Source organism: Rhinoraja longicauda, chromosome 8, assembly GCF_053455715.1.
Source record: "Rhinoraja longicauda isolate Sanriku21f chromosome 8, sRhiLon1.1, whole genome shotgun sequence".
Lineage (NCBI taxonomy): Eukaryota > Metazoa > Chordata > Chondrichthyes > Rajiformes > Arhynchobatidae > Rhinoraja > Rhinoraja longicauda.
In genome coordinates this window covers 58,884,590-58,904,589 of record NC_135960.1, presented here as the reverse complement: position 1 = coordinate 58,904,589, position 20,000 = coordinate 58,884,590, and the positions used below count along the sequence as shown (strand labels likewise).

General features: G+C 43.4%; 1 protein-coding gene across 2 annotated transcripts in view; it reads right to left on the bottom strand.

Moving 5' to 3' along the window:
* The window catches only part of fam171b (family with sequence similarity 171 member B), a 37,965-nt gene extending 18,299 nt beyond the window's left edge, over positions 1-19,666 (bottom strand). Inside the window, exons 1-3 of one of the 2 annotated variants that reach the window (XM_078404075.1) lie at positions 19,345-19,466; positions 3,868-3,953; positions 669-902 (exon numbers count right to left, since the gene is read on the bottom strand). Coding sequence is in view for 1 of the 2 variants with exons in the window: in XM_078404074.1 (XP_078260200.1) it covers positions 669-902; positions 19,345-19,534 (424 nt within the window). In the remaining variant the exon portion in view is untranslated. Of the gene's footprint in view, positions 1-668; positions 903-3,867; positions 3,954-19,344 lie in introns of both variants that reach the window. The other variant, XM_078404074.1, reaches the window with a different exon arrangement.
* Positions 19,667-20,000: the final 334 nt, after the last annotated feature.

Genomic DNA, 20,000 nt, shown 5'->3' with positions numbered 1-20,000 from the left:
GAACAGCTCTTCCCAGGACAGGATGGCCCTGCAGAGAGTAGTGCGTTCGGCAGAACGCACCGTGGGAACTACACTCGTCCCCCCTGCAGGACCTATACATCAGGAGGTGCAGATCCAGAGCAAGCAAGATTATGAGGGACCCCTGCCACCCCAGCAACGGACTGTTCCAGATGCTACGGTCAGGCAAATGCCTCCGCTGTCACGCTGTGAAAACGGAGAGGATGAGACGGAGTTTCTTCCCACAGGCCATCAGGACTGTTAACTTTTATAACTCCAGGGACTAAATTTTGTCTTCTCTATATTAACTTTATTTATATGCTGTAACTGTAATTCTTTTTTTGTGCACAATCCGCAGGCATTGCCACTTTCATTTCACTGCACATCGTGCATGTGTATGTGACAAATAAACTTGACTTGACTTGATCAGGTGTCAGGGGTTATGGGGAGAAATCAGGAGAATGGGGTTACGAGGGAGAGATAGATCAACCACGATTGAATGGCGAAGTAGACTTGATGGGCCGAATGGCCTAATTCTTCTCCTATCACTTACGACCTTATGATCTATAAAGACCGTTGCCACTCCACCTTTCCTAGTCCAGAGGATTTTTTGGTGGAGCACAACCTAGAAAGGGAGAACATCGGAGATAGAATCGTCGTTGAGCGTTTACCTGGCACTCTTCTGGTTTTCCAAGGCAAGGATGCAAGCAGGTAGCCCTCTTTACGTGCAGTGACAGTCAGAGGGAGGCCCAGCGTGTACGGTACTTTGAAAACCACTCCTCCACCATCCTCAGTGAGGGCTGAGTTGGTTTTGGTGAAGTTAACAAAGACGTCGACGATGGCCCTGTCCAGGAAATGGCGAGTGACCACGTCGTTTAACTGCACCTTCAAGGTGAATGAAGACCCTGAAACCAGAGAAGAGTTCAATGCTTAACATTTTACGCTGGCTTCCAGGGAAGGTGTTGATCTGTACATGCTGCAAATTAAAAAGCAATTTAAATTTTACAGAAGCCTGGTGTCTTCAGTGCAATTACTGCTTGTGTGGTAAAATCAGTAATCAGGTTCACTCTGGGAACTATGGATGTCTGTGGCCAGAATAACTTGCAAGTGAGCTTGGAGTTTGACCACAGCAGAGTTTGGTACAAGGCAACAAAATGTTCAAATAGTTTGGTATTCCTCGATTTTCTATCAGTCAAAAGGAAGGGGAAGCAAGCTCAATGTTTACAAACTGAAGGCTAGAAGGTACAATAAAATGTTCATAGTCCAGCACACTCAGGCACAGTAGTATAGTTGCGCTTGCAGTGCCAGAGACCCAGGTTCAATCCTGCCTATGGGTGCTGTCTGTACGGAGTTTGTACGTTCTCCCTGTGACTGCTGGGTTTTCTCCTTGTGCTACGGTTTCCCCCACATCCCAAAGATGTACAGGTTTGCAGGTTGTTTGGCTTCGGTAAAAAAAAAATCTAAATTGTCCCCAGCGTGTGGCACAGTGCTAGTGTACAGGGTGATCGCTGTCAATGGGCCTCGGTGGGCCAAAGGGCCTGTTTCTCCAAACTAAATTTGGTGGTGGGTCTCAATCCAAAACGTCACCTATTCCTTTACTCCAGATATGCTGTGTATGAAGGAACTGCAGATGTCGGTTCAGACTGAAGAAGGGTCTCGACCCGAAACATCCTCCATTCAAAGATGATGCCTGTCCCACTGAGTTTCTCCAGCATTTTGTGTTTAGCTCCAGAGATGCTACCTGTCCCGCTGAGTTGCTCCAGCTTTTTGCGTCTATCTTAAATTTGCAGATTTTCAGGTAGACTAGCAGGTTTTCTGGATTATTGGATGTTATTCCAATTACTCCTCATGACCAACAAAGCCCTCCATAACCTGGCCCCATCCTACCTGACTGACCTCCTCCACAGACACACTCCAACCCGTACCCTCCGCTCTGCTGCTGCTAACCTCCTGTCGTCCCCACATCCGGACCAAACTCAGATCCTGGGGGGACAGGGCTTTCTCCATCGCTGCTCCCACACTCTGGAATTCGCTACCCCAAACCGTCAGAGACTCCTCCTCACTCACCACATTCAAAACATCACTGAAGTCTCACCTGTTCAGCACTGCCTTCAATCACTGACCGTCACCTCACCTTCTGTCTCCTTTTCTGTTCGTTTACTTATTTATCTATTTATTTTATTTTCTATGTTTTAGTAAACCCTGTAAAGCGTCTGAGTGTTTAGAAAAGCACTATATAAATGTAATGCATTATTATTATTATTATTATTAGTATGTCAATACAGATATACAGTAATTCTCTTTTTTTGGTGAAGATTCTGTGCAGAATCATCACAAATTTCCTTATGTTTAAAGAGTGAGCAGGAATCAAGGTCCCGCCGAGCTTCAGGGCAGTGCAGGAAACAAATCACCAGATGCCAAACCATCGGAATTTCCGAAAAGTCAAATAAAAGATTATTAATGTAGATATAAACAAAAACTGCAAATTACTGCTGGGGCTGAAAAATATGTTTAGGATAAAGACTGCTTGCAGCTAAGAACTGAGTGTTCAATAATTATGCACCAGACAACTTGCAAAATAAAAAAAAGAATCACTGGACAAAGTATTTATGTAATGGCAAAATATTTTGTTGGATTTGTGTATGATGCTCTAACAGACATAGGGAGCAAATTTAAGGATTTCTACAAGGATGTTACTGGTTTGAGCTATAGGGAGAGGTTGAGTAGGCTGTTAGAGAGTCGTAGAGTGATACAGTGTGGAAACAGGTCCTTCGGCTCAACTTGCCCACACCGGGCAAATGTCCCAGCTACACTAGTCCCACCTGCCGGCACTTGGTCCATATCCCTCCAAACCTGTCCTATCCATGTACCTGTCTAACTGTTTCTTAAACGATGGGATAGTCCCAGCCTCAATTACCTCCTCTGGCAGCTTGTTCCATACACCCGCCACCCTTTGTGCGAAATAATTACCCCTCGGATTCCTATTAAATCTTTTCCCCTTCATCTTGAACCTACAATCTGAAATCTGACAATGTGCACTTTCACCACATGTAATATTTTCTATTACAAATCTCAAATTGTGGAATACAGAGGCAAATAAATAATGGGTCTTTGTCACAAACATTATGGAGGGCACTGTATGTCCTCTGGTCCTCGATTCCCCTACTCTGGGCAAGAGACTCTGTACATCTCCCCGATCTATTCCTCTCATGATTTTGTACACCTCTATAAGATCACCCCTCATCCTCGTGTGCTGCAAGGAATAGAGACCCAGCCTACTCAACCACTCCCTATAGCTCACACCTTCTAGTCCTGGCAACCTCCTTGTAAATCTTTTCTGAACCATTTCAAGCTTGACAATATCTTTCCTGTAACATGGCACCCAGAACTGAACACAATATTCTAAATGCGGTCTCACCAATGTCTTATACAACTGCAACATGACCTCCCAATTTCTATACCCAACTTCTATTCCTTGGAGCACAGGAGGATGAGGGTTGATCTTCTAGACATGTATAAAATCAGGAGAGGAATCGATCGGGTAAATGCACAGCGTCTCTTGCCCAGAGTAGGTGAATCGAGGATTAACAGGAAAAAGATTTAATAGGAATCTGAGGGGTAACCTTTTCACGCAAAGGGTGTTGGGTGCATGGAATGAGCTGCCAGAGGAGGTAGTTGAGGCAGGGACTATCCCAACATTATAGTTAGACAAGTACATGGAAAGGACAGGTTCAGAGGGATATGCAAACGCGGGCAGGTGGGACTAGTGCAGCTGGGATATGTTGGCAAGTTGAGCCAAAGGGCTGTGGAATTCTAACAAATCTGAAACATGGGAAATATGTGACAATTTCATTATAAACAACTTCTTACACTGCTGAAGTATCCAATTTCTGTATCAGGCATCAGGCTTTGTGTAAACAAAAATCAATGGACAAATGATTTTGTTTTAAATCAGCCTATGAATAAAGGCAGTAAAAACAAAAGAGCAGATAAATTGAAATACAATAGACAGCTAAACTTCTTGTCAAATGATTTATGGTTTCTATTTTTAAGCAATGAGAGATGATTCCGACATATGGCACTGTCCAGAGGAAAGTAAATGTGCCAAAGAAAAGCTTTCAAAAGTCTCAAGTGTAAGCAAGATCTGCAAAACATCAATAGCTAAATGCTCTGATCTGTTACATGTACTTAGAAAGTCGAACTGTTTATATGAAACAATGATAAGCAAAGCAAAAAAGTCATTATTGCAGATCAAAGAAAGGGAGTTCCCATTATTACTGCTTTGCACTGAGAATCAACACTTCAGATATTAATCATAATACTGGATTATTGCATCGTTTCCCCCCACCATATTGAAGTATTATAGAGGTCCGTCTTGGATTTCCTGAGATATAATAGAGAAAACATTACAGGTCAATTGTCCAGGTTCAGGGCAGTGAAGGCTGTTAATTTTAATGACCAGAAAAAGATCGATTGATCTACCAGCTTCCACGATCAAATGTCCATTCTAGGCATCTGTTGAGCAAGGCTCCAATCGTGGATGAAAAACTGGAGCAGAGTTTACAAGTTTAATATACATTTCAATAACTTGCATGCACCAAAAGTAAGAACTTTGGAACATACATAAATGCGGTTGGTGCATCATTTGTTTTACAAATTTAACACCTGTGCTTGATGTTCAAATGTACGCAATGAGGAAATTTTGTAGGGTGACACCAAAAATTCACACTCCTTTCTCCACCCTGCGAATTGTCTGGAATTGCTCGAAAACATTTAATTTTTTTAATTTCCAAAATACCTCGGGAAGTGTGTTGATAGAATTTAAAGCTGGCTCTTTCCATCGCAATTTGTCAAGAAAATAGGATGTTTTATCAGGGACAACAGGAATGTGGTGTTCGGCCTTGCTGCTTGGGGCAAGAATGGGAATAACAGCAGGGCAACTAATGTTAGAAAGGACCAGTTTGCTGGAGAAGGGGTAGAAGAAGGTTGTCTCTGAGGATCCTTCATTGCTTCTACTCTGGGGCTGTAGAAAGCATCCTGTCCGGGAACATTACAGTCTGGTTTGGGAACAGCTCTGCCCAGGACAGGATGGCCCTGCAGAGAGTAGTGCGTTCGGCAGAACGCACCATAGGAACTACACTCGGCCCCCTGCACGACCTATACATCAGGAGGTGCAGTTCCAGAGCAAGCAAGATCATGAGGGACCCCTACCACCCCAGTAACGGACTGTTCCAGATGCTACGGTCAGGCAAACGCCTCCGCTGTCACGCTGTGAAAACGGAGAGGATGAGACGGAGTTTCTTCCCACAGGCCATCAGGACTGTCAACTTTTATAACTCCAGGGACTAAATTTTGTCTTCTCTATATTAACTTTATTTATATGCTGTAACTGTAATTCTTTGTGCACAATCCGCAGGCATTGCCACTTTCATTTCACTGCACATCGTGTATGTGTATGTGTCAAATAAACTTGACTTGACTTGAGAAGAATGAAGGCTATTCTGTCAGCCATGCATCTTACTCCATTGAATTCGACAAAACAGTGTGTCTAACGGTAATGCAAAAGCACAAAGGACTGGAACAGTTTCTTCCCAGCTGTTGTCAGGCAACTGAACCATAGATAGACACAAAGTGTTGGAGTAACTCAGTGGGTCAGGCTGCATCTCTGAAGAGAAAGGATCGGTGATGTTTCAGGTCGGGACCCTTCTTCAGGCTGAATCGCGGTGTCAATTAGAGAGCGGTTCTGACCTCCCATCTCCCTCACTGAAAACCTTCGACCTATCTTTAGTCAGACTTTACCCTGCACTAAACGTTATACCCTTTATCCTGTATCGGTACACTGTGGACATCTTGAATCACGTATAGTCTTTTACTGACTAGATACCACGTAGCAAAAAGCTTTTCACACGTGACAATAATTCTTCGAGTCCACATCACAATATTAGAAATTGTCCAGCCAGAGCTGAACACACTTCTCGCCATCTGCATACAATGGCGTCTTGCGCGTAGTGGTGGAAAGAACGGTGGAAGCAGGGCCGCGACGTGAACGCTCTTTCCTTGACCCCGTGACAATAATAAACTGAACTAATCTACTCAAAAGGGAAGCAGGGGTTTGTACTGAGCAGCTGTGCACCAGAGAACTCTGTTCTTTACAGACTGCTCTCAGCGATACCACTGGCAGGTAGGTCATCAGCTTGGTGAAAGAGTCAATTTGGTCGGCCTGATACTTGTTGGTTTTCCAATGCAACAAGATGCCCTCAAGCAAATGGCCCATTCCAAGCAAAACACAAAGTGCTGAAGTAACTCAGTGGGTCAAGTAGGGGATGGATCGATGATATAGGAAGGAACTGCAGATGCCCGTTTATACCAAAGAAAGACACAAAGTGCTGAAGTAACTCAGCGGGTCAGGCAGCACCTCTGGTGACATTTTGGGTCAGAACCCTAAAGAACAGTACTGCCCCAAAACATAATTTATCCCTTTTCTCCAGAGATGCTACTTAACCCAGCACTTTGTGTTTATCAATGGACAGATGATGTTTCAGGTCAGGACCCTTCTTCAGACTGTTACTCCAGCACTTTGTGTTCTGCTTGAGATTACAGCATCTGCAGTTGCCAGAGTCTCCATTTTACTGCACATTCCAAGGTGCAGATGCACCATCCCGAAGGACGCAATGAATCTCAGTACAGCCATTGTAAAGATTTTGCAGCCACAGCCTGGGGAGTAACAGCCTCCCAAATGCTTCAGATGCATTGTTCATGGAGGAATCACAAGTGGCGATGATACATTGCAAGAGAATGCATCGAATTGATGGTGCAATGAATATTAAGAAAGACAAGTCCCGATTGGATTCACTGTCTATATTATGAATAGAGTATACATTGGAAAGAAAAAAGCTTTAATGTAATTGCAATTGTATGATGGGGCAGGAGACTGGAAGAAGCCCAAGGCAAGGTGACAGGAGGGTGCACAAGGCTCAGGGGTGGATGCAAACAGAAGCAGCTGATCTCAGATTGCCATCTGAGGTATACATTACCAGACTCTCATTTTTCTGTTCAAGATGGAGCTCCTCTCCCAGGCATTATATGTTTTAAACATTTAAACACCACAAGCAGCAGACCTTGCACAGTCTAATTAATTGAATATTTCAAATGCCTTCGACTCCCGAGGATGCCCCAGGCACTTTTTAAAGACAGAGTGGAAGTCGCAATGGAATCACACTCTGTGATGTGAAAGAGCAGCAGTGATAGACTTCCTTCCCCAGGGAGTCTGCCATCTCCTTCCTCTGGAGTCAGTTCAGGGCCCCACAGCACATTTGCATTGAAATGTTAACATTTAGCAGATACCAACCTAAAAGCAGAAAGACATTCTGTTTGCATTTGAAAGCACTTCAGCTAAGATTTTTTAATTCTATTTACTTATTTTCTTTGTTGCTGTTTCATTCACAGAATTGAATGAACTTGTAACAGCCAGTTTAAGTATGCCTCGTGAAGGTTCCCGTGGGACTCTCTTTTAGACTACAAATTGCCTCAACCGCATTGTTTTAAATGGCTCTGCAAACAGCTAATACTATTTCACAAATATTGATCGTCATACCCCATAATTTTTTTTTAAACATCTATGTAGAAAATGTATTTGTGAAAAGAACGATAAAATCTACATTTTGAATACAGACAGCAAAGCACAAGAGAAAACAGCATGTTTCTACTGCTCTTGCACAACATGCATTTTTAAATTCTGGGTTAATTATGTCATTATTCTATCATAAAAATTCTTAAAATCCAGCAGATATTGCAGGATTCTTCATTCAATAATCAGTGTGTTTTCACCACAAGGGCTGTAATCTGTTTAATGCAGAGAAAAAAACCCCAACATAAATTTGATAGCACCTGCCAACATTAATGAAAGTTCATTTCAAGCCCATTCACAGACTCTGCCCTGTTTTCTGAACAGTTCCACAGTAAGTGCAAATGGGGATCTGTACCTCATCAGGAACCAACTCCCATTTCTTAGCCTTTGGAGACCTGCATTGCTCCAACCAGATACACTCAGAGAGTTGTGAAGCTGTGGAATCACTCAGAGAGTTGTGAAGCTGTGGAATAACTCAGAGTTGTGAAGCTGTGGAACTCTCTGCCTCAGAAGGCAGTGGAGGCCAATTCCCTGGATGCTTTCAAGAGTTAGATAGAGCTCTTAATGATAGGGATATGGGGGGAACGGGGTACTGATCGTGGATGATCAGCCATGATCATGGTGACTGGTGGTGCTGGTTCGAAGGGCTGAATGGCCTACTCCTGCATCTATTGTCTACAAATCCAACTTTGGGAGGAGCACCTCATCCTTTTCAGTCTGACCTAACGCCAGCATTTTAAAATAAATCCATCAATTTCTGGTTGCTCTGCAAGCAGAAGAGAAGAAGGCCTCTGGGTGAAAGATGACTTGCTACCCCTCCAATTTAAACAGTGATTCAGCACAAAAGGACACAAAGTGCTGGAGTAATGGGTGACGTTTCAGGTCGGAACCCTTCTTCAGTCCGATTGAGGGGGTAAAGAATTCAATGTTCATACCGTTGGGTTGCAGACTACCCAAGCGCTATAGAGGGTGCTGTTCCTCCAGTTTGCATGTGGCCTCACTCTGGCAATGGAGAAGGCCCAGGACAGAAAGGTCAGTATGGGAATGGGAATTAAAATGGTTAGTAGGCCTTGGCAGACCGAAGACACACTCGGTAAAACAGTCGACGAGTCTTTACTTGGTCTCGCTGACATACAGGATGCCTCACTGGGAACACCGGATGCAGTAGACGAGCTTAGAGGAGATGCATGCGAACCTTTGTCTCACTGGAAGGACTGCAGGAGTCCCTGGATGGAGGCACACTCAGCTGCTTATAGCTTTCTCCGTCAAAATGAAGGAAATTCAGTCGTATCTCCTTCCAACTCAATCAAATCAGCAAACATTGTAAAATCTACCTGGCTTCACCTCACAGCTGCCAGGCACCAGGAATCCCAATCAGCTGATGCCCAGAAGAACCGGGGAATTCTGGTCCAAGAGGTGAGGGGTGGAGAGAGAGCCTTCTATCATCTGGGATAGCAGCAAATGCTACTGCTTTGTCACTGACAGCATATATAAGACCACTATACACTCCCAGCAGGTTTATGCTTTCGTCTCGACTACTCCCGCTTTTCTTTCTACCTGCCCTCTCCATTTTACATCTTGAGAATTGTTCAAAATGCAGCCATTTGTCCATATTATCTTTTTTAAAGATTTTACTCAAATAATTTTTGATGTAAGAAAATAACTGCTGGTACAAATCAAAGGTATTTATTTCACAAAATGCTGGAGTAACTCAGCAGGTCAGGTAGCATCTCAGGAGAGAAGGAATGGGTGACGTTTGAGGGCGAGACTCTTCTTCAGACTGAAAATCAGCCCAGTGGTATGAATATTGATTTCTCTAACTTCAGGTGACCCTGGCATTCCCTCTCTATCCCTCTCCCACCCAAGTCACACTAGCTTCTCGTTTTCACCCAACAAACAGCAAACAAGGGCCTGTTACCTTTATCATCGTTACTTTTTTTTTGCATATCTTTTATTCATTGTTCTTTATCTCTCTACATCATCATCTTTTTCTCTCATTTCCCTTATCCCTAACCAGTTGAAGAAGGGTCTCGACCCGAAACGTTACCCATTCCTTCTCTCCAGAGATGCTGCCTGTCCCTCTGAGTTACTCCAGCTTTTTGTGTCTATCTTCAGTTTAAACCAGCATCTGCAGTCCCTTCCAACACATTGCTTCACGCTGTGATCAGAGCAGCTTCTTTGATTTGTCTCTCCAACAGCAGATTATTCACGCCTCAATTTTCAACGCCTGGGATGGGATTACCTTCGAGGCATTAACTGTTTTTTTTTTAACACAAGTGCTGAAGGAGATATTATTCATTTCCTTCATTTTTCTTCAAAGCCCAGAATGGACAATAAAGCGATAAAACAGATAATTACCAGATGGTGAAGGTGACCAATTGCACTAAATATCAAACGAAAGGCAGAAAGATTACAGGGAAATGCAAAAAATAGTTGTTTCTCAAGCATTTTCCTGTTAGTGAATAAATTTAGATTCTAAAACTATCCAAGCAAATTAAAACAATTGTATTCAGTGATGTCTGCGTTCACCCGCTAATTGTGCGATACTGGCTAGGCACGTTGCAGGTATATTTGAATCAAACATGCGAGCAGGTATAACGAGACAGGATGGGGATAAAAGGAGAAGCGATGAGCATTTCAACAAGGGTCAACAAACAGTGTGCCCACCAGCAATCAAAGCTGGCAGGATATGCACAAGCCATGTACTACAGCCGCAACCCTGCAACGTTAGACAAACATTGGTACAAAAATCAGCAATCATAAATGCACAGAAGGCATCAAACCTCTCTGCTGAAGATCGGAGAAAATTCAACAAAAGCAAATGGACCGTTTTGGATCATCTCTCCTTATCTTAACTGAAGCCAACTATTTGGGGATAATTCCCTATAACCAATGGGCTCCCAAAGGACCATTGCGAAATCTTTATCTCTCGACTGATCCATCAATATATGGCCATTACTTTCATATTTAATGATTCCAATTTATTAAGAAAGAAGCATGGTGTAATCTAATATAATCAAATCATTCATTTTTCATAGATAAGAATGAAAGTGTCCAGTCAAAATTGCTTAGGCGTGTGGAGGGAGAAAGGATTAGTATTTAATACATGCTATTGCTGTTGGAAGTGGGGTATTTATTATCACAGAGCAAAATTTAAACAGAAAGTAGCAAAGAAATTTATAATAAGGAAATAAAAACTGATCATAAACCACAATACCAGGGATGCATACCAGCATCCCAGGAGCACACACACAATCTCCTCTACCATTCCTCAGGATGCGAAGAATAACCGCAACTAAAAATGATATTGCCAAATCGATATTTGTAAAAAGTGAGGAGCAGGCTTTGCAAAATCCACGCTAATTAGGCAAACACAGAGCTGTGGAGGAGAGACAGCAAATGATGAGGAAACTGAATGAGGCTTCCAAAAAGCAACGCCACCCACATATACGTGCAGGCATCAGCCCACACTGCCGTATTTTTCTGTTAAATTAGATAGATAACACTACTTCTCCCTTTGATGTACTTCAAAGTACTATTAATAAATCAACCCACTAACATTTCCAAACATTTTTTTCTATTGCATTTGATCTGGCCAGAATATTGAAAATCTGTCAACATATTGTCTGAGCTCATGTCTTCCCTTCAACCAATTAAACTGCAGAATTAGAGATCATAAACTACTCGTGCTTAAAGCTTATTGAGACCCAGCTGTTCTGAGCAGAGCGAGTGTTATATTAAAGTTTTTTTTTCTGTTGCAGATCCTGTTCTTTCCTGGGCCTTTAATAATGTAAATATGCATTAAGAATTCACTTATCTCACAGAAAACATAGTGCCAACATGCCCTAAAAATATTTACTAGCTGCCTGTGCCATCATGCTCTTCCTGCTATTTACCTTTAATGTTAAGCAGCATGCAGCTGCCAGCCTTTATGTACAGTTATGACAGGATTAGTATTCATGCAAGTCTGACAGATGTGTGCTTATCATTTCTACGCATACGATCCCCAACCCAGAGTTGGAAAATCGTCCTGATTAAACCAACCCCAGTAATTGCATCCCAGAAGGGAAACGTCACAGATTTCAAGCTTGACAATTCTTCTTTTGCCAGCAGGGAGGGTTCTTGCATTTCATTCCCACAATTTACCCTTATCATCTGATTACTCAGAAGCCCTGTGCCCGACATGGATTTTTAACCAACTCGACGATTACAGCAGTAATGCAGCATGATGCAATAGCAACTGATCCAAGGCACTGGATTTACAGAAAGAATCAGAACAAATTTCAAAAGAATAACTCAACCTCTTGCAAAGGGAATTACTGGATGAAGCAAAAATATGCACAGAATTGGTGTAGGAATGAACTGCAGATGCTGCTTTATACTGAAGATAGACACAAAATGCTGGAGCAACTCAGCAGGTAACAAAGACTCCTTGTCTGAAGAAGGGTTCCGACCCTAAAAGTCACCTATTCCTTTTCTCCAGTGACGCTGCCTGACCCGCTGAGTTACTCCAGCATTTTGTGTCTATCCAATGCATAAAATTGCTTGGGAAAAGTAGCACAGAAAAAACATCAATTGGAAAAACAGGAGAGGATCACTGTTTATGCTTTGTACCAGCCACCTCCCACTTTATTTCATTGTTTCTCTTCATTCCCCTACTCTTCCTCACTCAACTATCCATTTCCCCCTCAAATCCAACTATCTACACCAGGGACAAACAGTACAATGGTGATTAAGCAATGGGCAATGAGTTCAGCAAAATCAATGACCGAGTAGTTCCAGAGCCGTGAAGGGTGCTTCCAGCAAGGATGCAGGTACAGATGCTGACTATAACTCACCAAGCTCCGAGGACTGGCAGCAGTCAGAAGGGGGGGAAGGGAAAGATATGCTGGCAAATCCATCACTGTTTCTTTGATGGCAACGTGGGCTGCTTCAGACTTGCTAGCTGGAAGCCCAATTTTAAAGCAGCTATGGAATACACAGCGGGTCTAACCTCGGACCCTCTGCATGCTTTGGGCCCACACCAGCCTTAACATTTACTCAGTAAAACAACAGGGCCACCACGACTCATTTACTTTTTGACCTAGCACCGGAAGGTCGACACAGCTTTCAACTTTTAAAGAATGTTAGGCACGATGTTTATGACCAGTAGTGGGTTACAGCTTGCAAATCACTCAACGGTGAAGAGCTTTGATTAATTTCATGGTCACAACAGTACAGTAGCTACAGGTCTGAGATTGCTGGCTCTAACCAGACAAACCAAAAAACTATTCGCATAAGTAGCACAGAAAAATATCAATTGGAAAATCAGAAAAGGATCAATGTTTATGCTTTGTACCAGCCACCCACCTCTTTATTTCATCATTTCCCTTCATTCCACTACTCCTCACTCAGCGGCACAGTGGCACAGCTGCCTTACAGCACCAGAGACCCGGGGTTGATCCTGACTATGGGTGCTGTCTGTACGGAGTTTGTACGTTCTTCCTCTGACCACATGGGTTTTCTCCGGGTGCTCCAGTTTCCTCCCACAGGTTTGGTACAGGTTTGTAGGCTAATTGGCTTTGGTAAAATTGTATATTATCCCTCATATGTGTAGGACAGTGTTTAAGTGCGGGGATTGTTGGTTAGCACAGACTCGGTGGGACGAAGGGCCTGTTTCTACGCTGCATCTCTAAACAAAACTATACTAAATATCCATTTAACAGCGTGACCAGGGTTGTCGTCTGCCTGTTACATCCATAATGGTTTAAATGGCAGAACGCTATCATGACAGTCTGAGCAAGTTAAAAATTCGTGCACTTATTGATCCGAGCAAAGGGGCAAATGGGAAATCCCATGGAGTGATAGGAGGATCAATTGGTGATGGTGGGGGGGGGGGGGGGGGGGTTAGTAAAAGAGATTTTAATGGACTCTGCACATTAAAGCTTAAAAATACCTTCAGGATTCAATGCCCCAACATAATTGACATTTGTAAACAAACTGTGATGCTAAGAGCTGATTCACCAAGGGTGAGCATGTGAATGAAGTATTTGTTCACTACTTAATCTAGTCCTCAAATCATGTACAACCTTGGATAACAGTGTTGAAAGAACTATTCATTGGTGAACAGTGGTGGGGGTGGGGATGGGGATGAACAGCAAATATGTTGTTCACCACAATGCCCTTGAAAAAATGGATCAATTTTACTCTTTGGGAATTCCAGTAATACCCAGCTGTAAAAAATACCAAGTGCAAACTGCAACAAGACATTGATCCGAATCTGGCTGGACTAAATCTACCAATCTGAGACACCCATCTGACTTGAGCTAAATACATTATTGAAACATGAGATGGATGTCTGATGAACTAATGAGATACTTAGGTAATGCTGGTTACCAAGATCTCCTGCATTTTGACAGCTTTCCAATGATCCAAGCTTCCCTCTATTCGACAGTAGAATTGCTTGCTTTGTTGAGGAAAATAAAACGAGGAGAGTTTACAACATCACTCAGTGACGTTAACAACAGGTTTAATGTGGATTAATAGATTATAGCTAAGATAATATAAAAGTAACAAATATCACAGTTTAATTCACCACTCCACTCTGTCCATGGTCAGTCCATGGTCTCAGCACTGTTCCCAACAAAGCCCAATGCAGTTTTGAGGAAAAGACTTATCATCTCCCACCTGGGCAAGTTGTAGCCCCTCAAGATTCAACTGTAATAGGTAACTCACTTTCCCTTTTGTATTACAACTGGTCGTCTTTCTTCTCTCCACCCAACATCTCCATTTTGGGCTCGGTTTTCTACAAAAGCTCGCACTTATTTTCTTTCCAATCTTTCTCATTCATCTTCAAACAAGCCAGTTTTATTAAACTCTCTTCATAAATGTCACGTTGCAACGCTGGTCTCACCCTATCAGAGGCATTTCCTGTATCCTATCCAACCCTCTCCCCCCCCCCCCTCCATTTTAAAATTAATGGGATTAATGTGGGGGGGGGGGGGGGGGGGGTGTCAAATGAGTGGTTGGTGTGGACTCGCATGCCCATTTCTGACCAGTATCTCTTTGCGACACTAAAACTAAACTAACTCATTTCCTCACTCCCAGATCAGACGCAGGATCTTCGACCTTAGCTCTGTGTCTCTTTCTGCAGATGCTACCTGACCTGCAGCATTTTAAACTTTTATTTCAGTTTTCTTTTATCTTCCGAGTGGGGACTCAACTCCTACTTCTCTCTTCCCTCTTGTGCAGTCAGTTTTCCTTCCATGCTGCCACATACTCTTTTACTCCACGGCCTTCAATATAACGAGTATAGACAAGTTCTCGGGGCATTAAACAGAGGACCCATGTGAAACTTGAGCCATCACAGTAAAATGCTTCAGTACGAGAAAAATGTTTTTATAAAGTGCTGGAAAATACTCGTGGCCTGTTTCCTCCCACTCACTTTGCTGTCTTTGAATGCCATTGTTGCCTGTGCCACTGCTTCTAGCATCCATTCAAACAGCGTGTCTAGCCTCCTCATAAAATGAGACACCCAAGGTTGGCTGTTCCTGGGGCTGGTATATCCTGGTTTGGACGGGTCTATCCTTCATATGCATTGCTGTCTGACAGGAATGTTAGGAAGTGCAAAATAAAAATAAAAATCTGCTTCTTTCCTGGCCTGAAGCACCAATGATAGCGAGGTACTAAGCCCTCCATCCTTTGTAAACCTAAAAACATTATTAAACCCCAGGGCAAGGATAATCAGCAGCACACTCAGTCTTCATTGAGTTACCACAAACAGAACAGTTGGCTAGCAAATACAACCTATGGTCACACTGGCCCACAGGATGTTTCGGATGAAATCAATGCTCACAAAATCACCTGATGTCCAGTCTACTAAGTCCAGGTTCCACATCAAATGGACAGAGATATGCTAGGAACCCCAACTAAATTCACAACCGTATCATATAATCTATTGCAAATCTTTTCCGTCTGGTGGAGGGCATCAAGTTCACCGGCATAATGGAGGTAGACACAAAATACTGAAGTAACTCAGCGGGATGGGCAGCATCTCTGGAAAGAAGGAATGGGTGGCGTTTTGGGTCGAGACCCTTCTTCAGACCAAAGTAATAATTGTTTCTCAGAATTTGAAGCCTCTTTGAAAGCACTTCAAAGCCAGGTGGTGTCAATATTATTTTGAAGCCAATGTACTCTCCACTAGGCCTCAAAGCACTAATGGGATAAATAAGACATTTATGCACTTTATTTTTTTGGAACTCTGGTCGTTCAAGGCATGAACCTGCACTGTCCTTCAACCATGACAAGAAAATCTAACCGGGCAGATGAAGCCTTACTTTAATAGCTGAAAGTGACATCTCCGACACTGTGGTACTTCTTCAACGCTTTGAACCAGCATCTGCAGTTCCTTGTGTCATGATGCTGATAATTCCATAATAGGTATCTGTTTCCACAACTAAACAGATACCTATCAGAGTATAGAACTGCAGCACGTTCCGACACACTTAGACAATAGGTGCAGGAGTAGGCCATTCGGCCCTTCGAGCCAGCACCGCCATTCAATGTGATCATGGCTGATCATTCTCAATCAGTACCCCGTTCCTCCCTTCTCCCGATACCCCCTGACTCCGCTATCCTTTAGAGCTCTATCTAGCTATCTCTTGAATGCATTCAGAGAATTGGCCTCCACTGCCTTCTGAGGCAGAGAATTCCACAGATTTACAACTCTCTGACTGAAAAAGTTTTTCCTCATCTCCGTTCTAAATGGCCTACCCCTTATTCTTAAACTGTGGCCCCTGGTTCTGGACTCCCCCAACATCGGGAACATGTTTCCTGCCTCTAACGTGTCCAACCCCTTAATAATCTTATAAGTTTCGATAAGATCCCCTCTCATCCTTCTAAATTCCAGTGTATACAAGCCTAGTCGCTCCAGTCTTTCAACATGACAGTCCCACCATTCCGGGAATCAACCCAGTAAACCTACGCTGCACGCCCTCAATAGCAAGAATATCCTTCCCCAAATTACACTTAATTCTCTTGTGATGACAGGATCACTAGTATGCCAATGGCCGGTTTGAATATAATCAATTTATTAAAATCAGTACATTTCTGATTGGTGCTCGTCAATAGAATTATCAGCAAAGCAACTGTTGATATAACCTCCTCGCATTACTAGTCCTGAATGTATTCAAGATAACCACGAAGCAGATTTTTTTTTTTTTTTAAACTTACTCTAAAGTCGGTCATATTCAAAGCCTCAAGAATAAAAAAGGTCAGCATTTCTAACTGGAAGGGGAAACGAAGCAGCATGATTCATACTCCGAAGACAAGGAGTCCTTACACAACACAATACATGCAATTTTTTCTTCTAAATTCAGAAGGATTCTGTAAAGTTATATTTGTATATCCCAGTTTTAAATCTTTATACATCTACATGCTTGAGCAAGAAATGGCCGATTCACATCCTTCCTAGTCTGACTTTCGGAAGCCAATATTTATCTTAAAAGAGGTATTTATTCACAAAATGCTGGAGTAACTCAGCAGTTCAGGCAGCATCTCAGGAGAGAAGGAATGGGCGACGTTTCGGGTCAAGACCCTTCTTCAGACTGATCCTGTTTATCTTAAAAGAAATCTCCTCATCAGTTGATTTCAACTCCTCCCCAACTATTTTATCTTTGGCCACTACTCAATGTGCATACTTGCAAAAGACTGGTAGACTCCTTCAAAGATCATCTGAGCTTCGCAACAATAGTACATTTTTTTCCATTAAACATGGCTTGGTTTTGAAAAAGAAATTCATTCAGTACAGCCTTTGTCCATCTGCCTTTCAAAGATCTGATACAATACCGTTATAATCCAGAATAATTATCACAGCAGATGTCACTGTATTTTTTTCCTAAACCTTGACATATCTCCCACAAAGTAAAGATTTGATCTGAAAGATCTGAAAGCTAAAAAAAAAAATCAAATTGCGTGGATACAAATTATCAACTTGAGAAAAAACAAAGAATATCGACTTTATATAACAAAAAAATCGCCAATTTTGGTGCCAACTCATTATCCAAATTTAGTTTGGTTCACAATCAAGAATATCTCCTAAACTACCCAATCAACAGTTTGTAATGTTGAACATTGAAGTCCAATACTTATTTGTATGAAATAGATGCAAAATCCTAATTAAGTTCATTGATAGCTCAAAGCATGTGTGACTCACAGATTGTGGGGTCTAATTGTGGAGTCAAGCACAGCAGTCATTTTGCACCAAAACAAAATCTCTTGCAATTCAAAGCAAGGCATTTTGGGATAATGGAGAAAGATATTACATAAACAAAAGCTTCCTTCCCCCAATACTCCCAAAGGTTGTCATTGGAGGTGAGGTGTGATGCTAAACCAAGGTTCATCCACCAGTTCTGGAGCAAGGAGGTGTCAACTGAGTATTGGAAGTGCCTTTACCGGGTTCAAAGACCACAATCATTTTAAAATTTGCACTCATTAAAAAAAAAAGGGCAACAAATATTTCCAAGTTATTTGTGATTGGTTAGTCTGCAAAACATTTGTTCCTCTACTTGCGTTTTGAAAGTATCAAAAAGCAGTTGGCAAAACTATGCAATATCAAGATGTCCTTTCAAAACTTGAATAATCTATTGGGGCCCCAACGAGAATACATAGTATACACCACTTGACATATGTTTCAGTCCGAAAACAGTCCAAGACATCAACTTTCTGAATTACTTTCAGAATTACTGCTATGTTATCAATGCTGGCAACTCAATTATTCCACATTGTGTTACTAATGTTCATACCTAAGAACCATGCGTAATAATTGACATGCATCTTTAAAATAAATCAAGTCACATGCATTGTTACAAACAAATATCAGTGCTTAAATGGCTGCAGAGCCGCGAAAGCAATGAAAATAAAGGGCTTCCTGCTATAACATCAAACGATGCCCGCACGTGATTTCTTAAACTAACATTACACGTTCTTGCAGAGGGAGAACTAAACAAAAATCATGTCTCTAAATGCAATATTTCCCCGATTTTCCAAGCGGGGGGTCGAGCATTCCACACAGGCGAAGCTTCAACCTGGAGTCGAGGGTAACAGATACATGCAAAAAAACAAGCTTTGGGATTTAGGCTCCCCAGAATTGCAAATGTTTCGCTGGCTGCAAGGGATGCAAGAAAAAATACAAATTATTGCAGTGAGACAAGATGTTTTGCTTTTAAATCAGGGATTTTTAAGGCATCATAGCTCTCTCTCTCTCTCTCTCTAACGGTGATGTCGACATGCAGCGGTCAGGTTGTCATCGCAACAAGCGCTGGAGTCAGACGTTGCTGTTACTGCTGTTGTTGCTGAACGCCTCTCTGCGCTCCCCTCCTCAGCCCGAGTCCCGCATCCCCGGCCAGTGGAACTCGGCCCGGAGCGCGAGGGGCAACCCCCCAACCTGGGCTCCGGCACCTCCTCGGCCCGGAGCGCGAGGCGCGACCCCCCCCAACCTGGGCTCCGGCACCTCCCCGGCCAGTGGAACCCGGCCCGCAGCGCGAGGGGCGACCCCCCAACCTGGGCTCCTCTGTAGCTCCGGCACGTCCCCGGCTAGTGGAACCCGGCCCGGAGCGCGAGGCGCGACCCCCCCCAACCTGGGCTCCTCTGTGGCTCCGGCGCCACCTGCCTGGCACGAGCCCCGCGGATCACTACCGGACAGAACCCGGCCCGGAGCGCGAGGCGCGGGTCGCGAGCCTCACCTGGACCCTGTCCCGGGAGCTGCAGCGATTGCTGCCGCTGATGTTGACGCTGGGCGTGCAGACTCCCCATTTTATTGTGCGCCTCGACCACGCCAGTCGGGTTCGCCGTCGCCTTGCTCCCGGTAGAACCGTTCAGCCCATTGCAGCAAAGCAGGACAAACAGGGCTAGGCGGCTAATCGATCCCGACATGGTTTAAAGGGCGGCGGTTCGAATGGGTCAAGTGGCAGCATCAAGGAGGCAGCAAACGCGGCGGGTTTCTGTACGTTCCCATGTTTGTTTATCTGCTGCTCGGTGCGGGTCTTTATTGCTGTGGGATGGCAATTTCTCTGGAGGGCGGAGGAGCTGGCGCCCTCCACAGGAAACTCCAGCATGTGCAATAACACCTGTCCATCCGAGCAGCCTGCGGAGGAGCGAGTGGAAATGGCTGCAATTCAGCGCTGAACAAATATTACATTTTATTTTTATTTTTTCTTTTGCATTGAAACTATGCGGCGAATGTCTCAAACATCTGCTTTCAGCCAACTGGTTCTAATCCTTCCGCTTATTCACACTTTGGGTGCTTTGCTCTCCAGATTGCTCTTTGACTTCGAAATGTTTCCAGTATTACACCCACTGCAGCAGAGGCTGGCTACTTTCACCTCTGTTATATACATCA